General features: G+C 45.5%; 1 protein-coding gene across 1 annotated transcript in view; it reads right to left on the bottom strand.

The window, feature by feature from the left end:
• Nucleotides 1–61: 61 nt before the first annotated feature.
• Nucleotides 62–12,043, bottom strand: part of ACLY (ATP citrate lyase) — a 28,405-nt gene continuing 16,423 nt past the window's right edge. Inside the window, exons 13-28 of the mRNA XM_071450622.1 lie at nucleotides 11,752–11,842; nucleotides 9,401–9,542; nucleotides 6,721–6,889; nucleotides 6,180–6,284; nucleotides 5,607–5,803; nucleotides 5,336–5,417; nucleotides 4,878–4,988; nucleotides 4,240–4,367; nucleotides 3,954–4,047; nucleotides 3,548–3,702; nucleotides 3,054–3,204; nucleotides 2,406–2,549; nucleotides 2,112–2,225; nucleotides 1,358–1,440; nucleotides 1,052–1,128; nucleotides 62–890 (exon numbers count right to left, since the gene is read on the bottom strand). Of these exons, the coding sequence (XP_071306723.1) occupies nucleotides 796–890; nucleotides 1,052–1,128; nucleotides 1,358–1,440; nucleotides 2,112–2,225; nucleotides 2,406–2,549; nucleotides 3,054–3,204; nucleotides 3,548–3,702; nucleotides 3,954–4,047; nucleotides 4,240–4,367; nucleotides 4,878–4,988; nucleotides 5,336–5,417; nucleotides 5,607–5,803; nucleotides 6,180–6,284; nucleotides 6,721–6,889; nucleotides 9,401–9,542; nucleotides 11,752–11,842 (1,938 nt within the window). The 3' untranslated portion in view covers nucleotides 62–795. The remainder of the gene's footprint in view (nucleotides 891–1,051; nucleotides 1,129–1,357; nucleotides 1,441–2,111; nucleotides 2,226–2,405; nucleotides 2,550–3,053; nucleotides 3,205–3,547; nucleotides 3,703–3,953; nucleotides 4,048–4,239; nucleotides 4,368–4,877; nucleotides 4,989–5,335; nucleotides 5,418–5,606; nucleotides 5,804–6,179; nucleotides 6,285–6,720; nucleotides 6,890–9,400; nucleotides 9,543–11,751; nucleotides 11,843–12,043) is intronic.

The following is a 12,043-nucleotide window of genomic DNA, read 5'->3' as shown; positions in this document are numbered from 1 at the left end:
GGCTACAACCCCTTAGACACTGTTTAGGGACAACTCACAGAAGTCACACATGGAAAAAGAATAAATTAGTAATGTGTATTTATTTGCGTTTGGTTACAGTACACAGACAAGGAGGACACTGAAATTATTACTGAGATATTTTTGCAGCTGCAGATTACATGAGTGACAGTGCACAGAGCAGCAGTCAGAGGAAAGGAGAGGTTGTTTGCATAAATACAGACACGGGAGTACAGGGATTTCACAGTTTTCACAGCAGTATGTTACAACTTTACACTTTAAATTACTACACCAGCTTAAGTAACATTGGTTATACTTTAGCAGTGGTCCCAGGATTCAGGTACAATCAGACCAAGGATAAGAACATGGTAAACAAATTGAAAAACAACAGATGACCAAAAAAAAAAAAAAAATCCAGAGTGATGGCTTATTGGAATGACAGGCACGTTCCCCTCATGGGAAAGGTACAGCTTGTTACCAGAGTTCAGTAAGGCATACCTATGAGCCAAACTCTACCCCCCAAACCCTAAAATCACTTCTGGAAACAAAATGAAATGAGAATAGAAAAAAAAAAAGTGTGAGAGACGGTATTAAATACAGCAGGTAACAGAGGGAATAGCACAAGTTTTGGTTTTATTAGAGTAAGTTTCTATCCTTATAAAACAGTCGCTTTGCACAGTTTGACCAGGCAGCTCGACGTCTCTGTCCCAATAATCAACTTTACACATCACAGTCCCACTGCAGCTGTCCCCTGGCCAGGTTTCTGTCCTGGTGCACCCCAAGGCCACCAGCAGCTTCTCACATGGTCATGTGCTCTGGTAGGACGTAGGATATGTCATCCCAAGGGTGACGGTACAGACCCTGCTTCAATCTCTTCTGGTCCAGGTAGTGCCCTGAAAGGAGAGTGGTTTAGGTTACAAAATCCTCATCCCTGCTTTAGTCTTTGCCTTGAGCTGGATTTCTGAATCCCCTTGGGTTTCAGGTTTTTCTGGTGTTCCTGAGGCAGGGCAGCCCCAGGAGGAGGGAAGGAGCAGGGAGGACGTGGTAAACTCACCAATGAATCCCATACTCCTGCCCAGCACAAAGATGCCATTGAGAGCTCCTATATCAATATATTCATCTGCTTCTTCCCTGCAAAACAAAGGAAAATGATTCCTTAAGCAGATGATTACCAGGAGCCATTCAATCTCAGATGGGCTTCTGCTCTAGTGCCAGGAGCCACACAAATTCCCTGGGCAGATTTCTGCCCCCAAAAGCCAAGCCAGGCTGTTTCCTTGCCATGTCATGGAATTCTGCCCCTCAGGAGCTGGCAGTGCAGCTTCATAGGACCATGAAGCAAGAACAGCTTCCCCTCACTCACCGTGTGAAGGAGCCACAATTCCTGAGCACATCAACAAAGGCCACTCCAATAAAGCCATCTACATTCAGGATAAGGTTTGGTTTCTGCAGGAAATAAAACACATGCAATAAAAATGTCAACAGTGCAAATGGTGTTCACCTGGCACCTTCCACTGGTGATTTGAAGGCTGCCTGTAGCTGGGGACACACCAGCCCAGCAGCTTGAGCAAGAGCTACACTTAATGGAAATGCTGGAAAATCAACCCAAAACCCTCTGGGGTCACCTCCCAGAGGTTCCTAGCAGCCAGCAGCCTGGGATTTACACCCAGCAGTGCCACTGTGGCCACACAGATGATGGTTTGGCTTGCTCAGCATTTTCCTGGTAGCCAAATGCCTTCAGCCTTCTTTTTACCACTAGCTCCTTGCAGAAATTCTCTCACAGCAAGGTAAATCTTTGATTTTTTTTCCTCCCTCCCTGCTTTTTATTGTTCTGGTTCTCTGTCTTTCTCTCCAAGTGAGATATCAAAAAACCATAAAGATTTATTGGTGTAAGTTGTGATCAAACAATCACATTTTAGATCTCAGCAAAGATGAGCTGAAAGCCCCATTCAAAAAGACATTTCAAACTGCAGCTGTACTTGGCTTCAACTCCACCCCAGACACAATCCCCAGCAACAATTTATGGAGCACTGCACTGAAAATACAGCTGAGGCCCAGGCACTTTCCCTGCCATGAGAACCAGAGTGCCCAGAGCATTCAGTGCTGGTGCCCTTCACCTTGGAAGTTGTGATTTTTTCTACTTCGAGCGCGTAGTCCAGCAGCGGAGTGGCAGGGAAGTGCTGCTTCACGTAGTCCTTGAGAATCTGAACTCTCATGTCAGGGTTGTTTATCTGCAAGTTCAGAGCACATTACAGTCAGTGATGTTGCCTCTCACTGATACTCTTTGTAGATTTGGGAGAATTTGGTCAATAGCTGCCTCTGAAACTTGCTGATTTTCTTTTCTTTGTTTTTACTCTTCCCCCACCTGTCCCTAAAAATCCCTCCAGTTTGTCCTAATGCAGTTTTCTTACTGATTTCACTCTGTGTCCAATGCCCATGATCAGCTTCCCTTCTTTCTTCATCTTATTCACAAATTCCATGGGGATAATCCCACTGTCAAAAGCTTTGCTGAACATCTTGGCTGCAGCATCAAGTGCTCCCCCAAACCGGTCACCCTGGGTGCAGAACAAAGGCAATTACATCAAAGGACTCCACAATTAAGATACAAACCCAAGATTATCTCCCCCATCCACCCTCCTGGTCTCTGGAATTCATGACATTAGAGTTGGGCAGGCACCTGAGAGAAAACATTTGCTTATCTCTCACATGAATGCCAATTTGGAGCCAGTGCATTTCTGCTAGAGACAATGTGGGGGAAAAAGCAATTCAGTGTCTGTTTTAGCAAATCTTGTCAGATTTCAGGCACCAGAGTCAACACTGACAGCAACTTGGCTGCAACAAAATATTTCTAGACTCAAAGGAGTCGAACTAGTCCAACTTATTGGAAAAATGAATCAGATTTGAAATACAGAGCACCAAACTGTTAGAGCTGAAATTCAAAGTGTGAGTGGACAAACACCACCATCTGTGACTCTGCAGCCAATCAAAAAATAAATAGCAATAAAACCTAGAAGAGTAATGAGTAACAAAGCTAAACCTTGTGAATATCAGGTACTCACAATTGTAAGAAGGCCTGAAGTGAGGCTTGAAACCAGATCTTTGCCAGCCCTGGCACAGACAATGGTGTTGTGTGCTCCAGACACGGCTGGCCCGTGGTCTGCTGTCACCATCAGGCACATCTCAATGAACTGGCAGGCGTACCTGGGTAACCTGGGCACAGACACCACATCAGTCAGGGACACAACACAAATGTAAATGTTTGTAAAGTCCCCAGCCCCTCCAGAGTTGAGGTGACACAAGTAGTCACAGAGTGTGAATCAGGCCTAGAATACAGAAGTTTCCTCAGTGCACCACAAGACTTGTGCAAAACTTCATCCTGAGATTAAAACACACTGTATGCAACTCAAAATGCTGATATAGTGTCATGGAGGAAATATAGAGATGGCATTCTAGTGAATCTACCTTCACAAAGGAATCCTGGAGTTACTTTTTTAGCTTAAAAGTCCATTAATAAACAAGAAAAACTCCAAAGAATTTGCAAGAACCACCTCACCTCCTCTGAAACCAGAGCAGGCCTAGAACCCCTCCAATGCCCATCTCCTCTTTGAAGACCTCAGTGATGGGCATCCCAGCATAGATCAGCTCCTGGCCTCGCTCGTCACAGATGCTGGTCATGAAGGAAGCAGGTTTGCGGATCAGCCCCAGCTCCTGGAATTGCAGGGTAAAGGCAGGATGTTAAACACCCCACTCCAGCAGGGAGGGGCAGCACAAGGCAGAGTGAGCAAACAGCAACACCTCAGGCTTCCCCTTTAGAGCAGCTTCCACAGCCCAAAAATCAGCACAGCTCACAAGTAACGCTACAAAGCACAAGGTATAACCTCAGCACGGCATGCAGAATCACAGCCAATGCCCTGTCTGATTCCAAGAAGCCCAAAAGCTGCTAAACCAGCACAGCTCACCCTTGCCCAGGAGTAATCCATTGGCACAGTGGGAGGAGGCACTTCCTCAGCTGGTTCAATCACTCTTTTGGCCACAAGATCCTGGTACACAGACCTAGGGAGAGAATCCGTTCAGTAACTTGGGTCCTTCCAAGAGATCCAAGAGAGGTGATCTAACCTAGGCCTTAAAACCCCACAATAAGTAGAATCTGCTTTCCTTAAGCAGAAATATATTCCCTATCAGGCCAGAATCAGTGTCCTGACAGCTTTTGTCCACTGCTGAAGGTGCCCTGTGAGTGTGACTTACTGAATGACCTCTCCCAGCTCATCAAAGCTCCGGGGAACAAACACTCCAGCTTCCTTTAAGGCTTTGTTCTTTGCTACAGCAGTTTCAGAGGCCTGGTTGGCACAAGCTCCTGCATGGCCAAACTGCACCTACAAACAGGAAAAGAGAGCACTAAGGAATAGAGATTGTTACCTGCAGAGAGAGCAACAGAACAGAGCCCTGACTGGGAACACCAGTGGCTGCACATCTGTCTCCTCTGGGCTGCCAAAACTCCTGGTTGCAGTCAGAGCCAACAGGGATGTTCTCAACTGCAATCCCTCCAGGCTCATTCACTTTCTGCCTCCCTAAACTGCCCCACTTCAGAGCTGCTTAACATAGATCTTTGCCATCCAGAAACAGGTAGCTATTGGAATTTGTTGCTTTCCCTGGCATCTTTGGGGTCCCTTCACTAGTAAGCAGAATCCCCTGGAAATTTCTAGTGACAGAACTAGAGAAGCACAAGATATCTTTAACTTTATAATTTATATTTAGGAACTTTTGCATATTAAAGTTACTACTGCCAGTTCTGGAAGGTTTAGGTACAATGAGGGAAGTTGTGTTTTATTTCCTGTTGTGGATATATTCCTATTTTATGCATTTGCCCCCATTTTTACACATACCTCTGAGGAGAACATGGTGGCACAGGTACCAATGCACCAGCACACCACTGGCTTGGTGATCCGGCCCTCTTTAATACCCCTGCAGATCTTGTACTCTTCTGTGCCTCCAATCTGCAGGGAGAGAGAGATGGTTCCAAGCTGCACTTTTGATAAAACCAGCTCCAAAATATACAAAGAAGCATTGCTGCAAGCTTTTCTCCTTTTTCACAGAATAATGGCCGAAGTGTCAGAACAAAACCTCCTGATTTTTCTTTTTCTTCTATTTATTTTAAATAGGGAAGACTATGCTTGCCTGTGGAATACATTCAATTTCTTTTGATGAAAGCAGCAAGAAATAAAATTTGGAATATTCAAGAACAGTAGAAGCTGCTATTTAAAATCCTTACAACCAGGTCAGATGCTCCCAAAACAAAAACCACACACAGGTATTTCTCAGAGAGTTAAGTGGTCTCACTCACCTCCCCCAGAACTACAATCATCTTCACTCCTGGAGTATCCTGATAACGCAAGACATGATCCATAAAAGTCGAACCAGGATATCTGTGTGCAATCAGGAGAAATGATAGAAATTTATTTCATATGCTTTTCTGAAAGAAAAACTAACACCCAACCCGCTCTTCTGCTGCAGTCTGAATTGCGAACAGCAACACTCTTCCTTCTCCAAATCACCAACAATTCCTCTGCTGACCAACTTGAAAACCAGTGCCTGCTGAAGGTGCCAGCTCATACCTGTCCCCTCCAATGGCCACCCCCTCGTAGACCCCGTCAGTGGTGCGGGAGATGATGTTGTTGAGCTCGTTGGACATCCCTCCAGAGCGGGACACGTAGGCCACGCTGCCAGGGCGGTACAGCTTCGATGCCAAGATGTTATCCAGCATGCCTCCTGTGTTACCTATTTTAAAGCAACCTGGCTTGATCCCACCAACCTGTAAGAGAAAGGTGTAAAGCCCTTGGAAGTCGTGAAACTGAGGAACATTTGTGTAAGGCACCATTTCTATAGAAAAGGGAGGATGGCAAAGACTTAAAAGTGAGAGACTAGCATGCACTTCCTGTGAGTAAAGGCCAACCTATAAGAGAATAAGAGAAAGGTGTAAAGCCCTTTAAAATCATGAAACTGAGGAACATCTGTGTAAGGCAGCATTTCCATAGAGAAAGGAGGATGGAGGATGGCAAAGACTTTAAGGTGAGAGACTAGCATGCACTTCCTGTGAGTAAAGACAAAGTAGATTGTAGGATGCACTTCATCCATTACAGAAAGCTGAAGGTTAAGAAAGCCAGGAGAAGGTGGCCATCAGTACTTACAGTGGCAGGCCCAATGATGGTGACTCCCTTTTTATCAGCTGTCTTGATCAGTTTGCGTGTCAGGGCCTCCGGAATGCCCTCGGCAATAATGGCAATGGTGCGGATCTGCCAATGGTGGGAGAAAGAAAATCATTGATACCCCACAGAGCTGCCCCTGGTCAGGCCCCTGGGAGTCACTCTGTGCATTCTCATCCAGGAAGGCCCCAGTGCATGAATCTGCAGGCTGCCATGATCTTCACAACAGGCTCAATGCTCTGCTCAGGGGATTTTCTCCCCCTTGCACATCAGAGCAGCACTGAAGTCATTACTGCTAACCAAGAAGCACCAAGATGCTCTTAAACAAATTGCAAGTCCAGCATTAGGATTTGCCAGGGATCCCCAGCATCCTCTTTACATTCTGTAAAGGGTTAGAATTGGGGGTTATCTGCTAACTCAGAAAACCAAGACAATTTGCTAATGCCACCATGGTTTAAGAAACACCAGTACCCTGCTGACAGGGTCATCTTTCTTCATTTGGGCTTCTTCTGGATCCTGCACTCACCTGAGGATAATTCATGGTTTCAACAGTGCTGTCATAGGCAGAGCGCAGGGACGCAAAGTTGATGAGAACATCCACCTCTGGGTGCTTCCTCATGGCATCTGACATGTTCTTGTAGACTGGGATCAGGATTTCCTTGTGGCCCCAGTAGAACTTCTGCCTGTGGTCACCACTGTGGGAGAGAAGATGGGAAAGCCCTGACCTGAAGGCTGCTGGAAAGCCAAAGGGACACAGCGCATGCAGACAGAGGAGTTTACAAACCCCATATTCTCAGTCCCTGAGACTGACTGAGACACTCACGAGCACGTGAGCGTGTCTGGGGAGGGACCATATGACAGCAGAAGGTTCTTCAGAGAATAGGACAGAGCAGCATATGGAAGGAGACGGGCTAATGGGGACAGAGGCATCCAGCAAGATGAGTAAGCTCTCCCACAGTGAAGTTACCAGAGCCTTAACTCTACTCCAAGCTGGAAGACAGAATGAGGCACAGAAAGAGTAATGAATGAGAGGCGTGCAAAGCTGTGTCACTGGGCTGGGGCTAATGCTGGACTGAGGGAACAGCAAGCCAGTATCTGTAGTGAACAGCCAGGACAGCCATGGGAGGGCCAGTCAGCTCCCCAGTCCTGCTACAGGGGGATTCTGTGTCATGGACATATTTTATGAAAACTCCTTTTGCTAGGATCTTTTCTCCTGAGAAGCTGAGAGGTCTCAGAAATGAAATGAAAACAATAATTATCTGCTGCTGTGGAATGCAACAGGTGGATCTGTGATTGGTCTCATGTGGTTGTTTTTAATTAATGGCCAATCACAGTCCAGCTGTCTCAGACTCTCTGGTCAGTCACAAGATTTTATTATCATTCCTTTCCTTTCAAGCCTTCTGATTAAATCCTTTCTTTTATTCTTTTAGTATAATTTTAATATATAATTTTCTTTTAATATAATATATATCATAAAATAATAAATCAGCCTTCTGAAACATGGAGTCAAGATCCTCATCTCTACCCTCGTCCTGGGACCCCTGCAAATTCAACAATTCTGCCCATCCCACAGGCACTGGAGGGGCAGCACCTGGGAAGGTTTCACTGTTGGTATTTGTACATAGTAGATGCTCTGACTGGAACTGCAGTGAAGCCTGACTGAGCAGTTAATTTGAGTGTGTGGATTCTGGCTGTGCTCCCATACCAGTACATTCGTGGCAGAACATTCCAGGTTTTGCCAGCCTGGCTCCCTCCAAAAGGTCAAGCAGAATCAGAAAATTACAGGTAGCCTTTAACTCCAATCCCTATTGCTTTTTCCTCCTTAATCAAGTGCAGCACTGCCAGAGGCTGCCACTCACATATGGACATGGCTGTGCCTGCACTCAGCACCCTGAGGTTTGCACTTGCTGAGAAGTTATTATAGAGCTGCAATTACCATCAGAGCTGCAGAATAGCAGTACAAGGGCTTAATTGTCAAGAGGAGAAATTCTCTGCAGGACAGAGGCTGATTAGACACCAGCTCTCCAGGATGTCTGTAAATACCACAGGAATGAACCAAAGCTCCTGCCTGGCTCTGGGCTCCCACATCACTGTTCTGGAAGCAACAGCTGCTGTTTCCCTTGTCCCTGCCTGCCCTGTCCCACAGGGAGACCCCCACACTGAGGAGGAACAGTAAAACAGCTCATGCACACCCAATAGCCCTTCTCATGCCTGTAGGGATGGGTCAAGGAGGGTGAACACCACAAGGGAACTCCCTATCCCACCAAAGGATCCACAGGCTTCCTGCCTGCTAGGAAATCCCTGCTGCTATTGGAAAGAGTATGAACAAGATTTTATTTTTTTTTAAATTTTGTTTGGCTTTGGTTTGTCAGCAGAGCTGCTATGATTCAGGATAATATTTGGAGGGGTAATTCCTGCTGCTGCAGGCACAAATCAAGGTGTCTTGGACAAGCACACAGCCAACAGCAGGTGAGAGGAAGAAGCCTTACACAGCCTGCCTGCCTTTGCTGAGCCAGGGGGCTGGAAAGAAAGCCCAGGCAGCCAAACCTTGGCACTGTCACATTTTCTGAAAAATCCCTACACCAGAATTTCTTCTCCTGGGAAGATGAGAAGCTTCAAAGAAAAAGGAAAACAATATTATCTCATTTGCTTCTCCCTGTTTTGCTGCTTTGGAATTGTTTACCAACAGGTGCATGTTTGATGGTTTCATGTGAATTGTTTTTACTTAATGACCAATCACCATCAGCTGTGTCAGACTGAGGAGTCAGTCACAAGTTTTTCATTATGATTCTTGTTAAGCCTCCTGGCTGTATCCTTTCTCTATTCTTTAGTATAGTTTAGTATAGCATTCTCTAACATAATAACATAAAATAATAAATTAGCCTTCTAAGAACATGGAGTCAGATTCACTCATCTCTCACCCTCATCCTGGGGACCCTGCAGATACCACAGACATCTTTTAAAAAGTGGAACTTCATTTCTGTGGTGAACACTAAACTGTTTCAACAGCACAGCCCAAAATCAATGGTTGAAGAAAGCAGCCTACAATGCCAACCCAGGGGTGGAAGGGAGCAGAGGAGAAGGTGTTCCAGCAGGGATGGAGACCAGGGCAGAGCCCCACTAAAGAACCACAGAGACTGAGAGAGGAGGAAGGTCACAGAAGAGCTGGAGGGAAATGGGAATGTGACACAGTCACAGGTACTTACGTGAAGGGATAAACCATGGCAGCCACTGAAGGCTCATCCCTGGAGCAAATATAATCAAAGTCCAGCATTCCTTGGACAGCCCTGGTCTGCATCCCCCACACAATGGCCTTGGTGTGACGGCTGAACAGGGTTGTGGCTTTACCTGCTCAGAAAGAGGGGGGGGAAAAAAAAAAAAAAAATCAATCTGTCACCATTATATTTGCTGAAAAATCTCTTTGCCTAACATTTTCTCCTGGGAAGCTGAGAAGCCTCAGAGAAAAATGAAAATAATAATTATCTGATTTGTTTCTCCTGTGTTTTGCTGCTTTGGAATGTGGTTTGAAGACTGTTTATCCAACAGGTAGGTGTTTCATTAATTTCATGTGAATTGTTTTTACTTAATAACCAAGCATAGTCAAACTGTGCCAGACTCTAAAGAGAGAGCCACAAGCTTTTTATTAGTATCTTTTAGCCTTCTGTCTGTATCCTTTCTCTATTCTTTAGTATAGTTGAGTATTCCTTAATATAACATAAATCATAAAATAACAAATTAGCCTTCTAAGAACATAGAGTCAAATTCATCTTTCCCCCCTTTGATGGGGGTCCCTGAAAATACCACACCAATCCAACTTCAAACTTGAGCAAGACACAAACTGCAACTTTGCCAAATGCCTGCTGAGAGGCTCCTGGATGGGTGTATGCCCCCACCTCCAAACTGAACTGCAGTTTGCAGGATGGAGCAGCCACAGTGTGCAAATTAAGAAACTGTAGATGAATTAGCAATCCCTTCCTTGGACTCTGAACACAACAGCCAGGTTTTGGGGTTCACTAAATGGGCAAGTGAATCACAGGAGGGAGCTGGTATAGGACAGAAGTAAAAACTGCCTCTGCCTCTTCTCTCATGAGCCTTGCATATTTCTCCCAGTTTTCTTATGCAAAGCTGAAGAGAACTTGGGAATTTCATGTATTTATTTGCATGTAGCCCAGTCTGGGTGAACCATGAGAGGCTGGTCAGGGCACCATAGTAGAATAATGGAAAACTTAAAAAACATAAAGGGCAGCAAATGGGGGAACAAAGAAAATAAAGGAGCTCAACATACTTGGGTTTTCTTTTCTTTTTTTTTTTTTTTAATTATCATAATCCAACACAAATTTCATGGCTCCAATAATTTATATCAGAGTTCAGATTCAATGCCTCATGACTTGGTATTAAGAAACTGAAAATTCTGTTTATCTTGCAGGTGCTGCATGCAAGGGGGTACCATGAGTGTTCCCAGGAACACCACAATGCAGACCCAGAGAGGCAATGATGTTTGTCTGAGAGCAACAATGCAAGAATTCCCCTTCTGCTGTCCCTCCTCATGATAAGGGAGGTAACTTGAAGCTCTATTTTGCCTCCAGTTCAGCAGTTTATTCTCACACAGCACAGAGCCCAATAGAGTTTTAAAGTCCCTACAAAATAACTTCACTGAGCACAAGCTTTAATGGTTTGCTGGACTGTTAAGGCAACATTTAGTTAATTTGTGACTTTTCTGTACTTTCCAAACCTGATAACCAGCATCCCCTGCACTACTTTGTTTCCCTTTGAAATAAGACACCAGTTATTGGTCACTCCTCCTTTTGGAAAGCAAAGGGAACAAAGCTTTTCACCAAGTGCCTCAGGCTGATCTTCTCTGTGGTGGTTGTGCGGGGGAAGGGAAGAAAAAACGAAGTTTGTTTGAGACCTGGCCCTCTCTGCCCCAGAAATAGGAAGTATTTGTGCAGAGGTACTTGGAAAAAACAGATGAGAAGTCCACATGGTGACAGCTAAAAATGCTGGGCAGGAGGAAAGGACCAGACAACACAGCAAACTTTTGGAGAGATAAAACATCAACAAAACTAAGAACTAAAAAAAGTCAGCTGCCAGCCAGGCCAGGCACATTCAGCAGGTCACACAGGTCCTACCTGAACCAGGTCTCGAGGCTGGGATTGAATCTGTTGGAGAGAGAATCACTCATGCAGAGCAATGACAGAGCTGACTGCTGCCAGCCCACTGGCCAGGCAGCCAGGCAGCTGCTGCAGCACTCCTCCTCTCCTCTCCTCTCCACAGGGCTTTTGGGTTTGCTCTCGTTAAAAACCAAGAGACTGGAGCCCTCTCACTGCATTTCCTCTTGTTGTGCTGTTCCTGAACATCCCAGATCAGGGCAACTCTGACCTGCTGTGTGTATGAGCTCATGGCACAACTGCTAAACCACTTCACTACACTCCTAAGACAGGCAGGTACCACAAAACTGCTTCCCTTTACATCCAGGGAAAAAAGCATTTGTCTCATGCCCATCCTGCCTTTGGGAACAGCAGAGCAGTGCCAGCAGCACTCCCAGGGCTGGACTTACCAAGAGGTGCTGTTGGTTTTGCCTTCTTAGCTGGAGCAATGCCATCTGGTTTGGACTCAGAGAAGGAGGCAGTTCTGCTCGGGGCTGGAGTCTGAAAGATTCAGAAGCCAAGTCAGTGAGGGACAGTGCTCCAGGTATGGCCTGGAGCACAGAGGAGGAGGTGGCCTCGCTTTGGCTACACTGGTCTACTACAAATAAAACCAAAAAAATGAGTTTTCAGTCAAGCAACAAAAAACTGAATGACCCAGTAGGTTCAACAGCCACACTGCCAGCTTTGAGAGGCCACATTTAG

The sequence above is a fragment of the Agelaius tricolor genome, unplaced genomic scaffold (genome assembly GCF_023055355.1).
Source record: "Agelaius tricolor isolate 1412-34295 unplaced genomic scaffold, bAgeTri1.0.p SCAF_31, whole genome shotgun sequence".
NCBI classification, from domain to species: domain Eukaryota; kingdom Metazoa; phylum Chordata; class Aves; order Passeriformes; family Icteridae; genus Agelaius; species Agelaius tricolor.
This window is presented reverse-complemented; position numbering and strand designations above follow the sequence as displayed.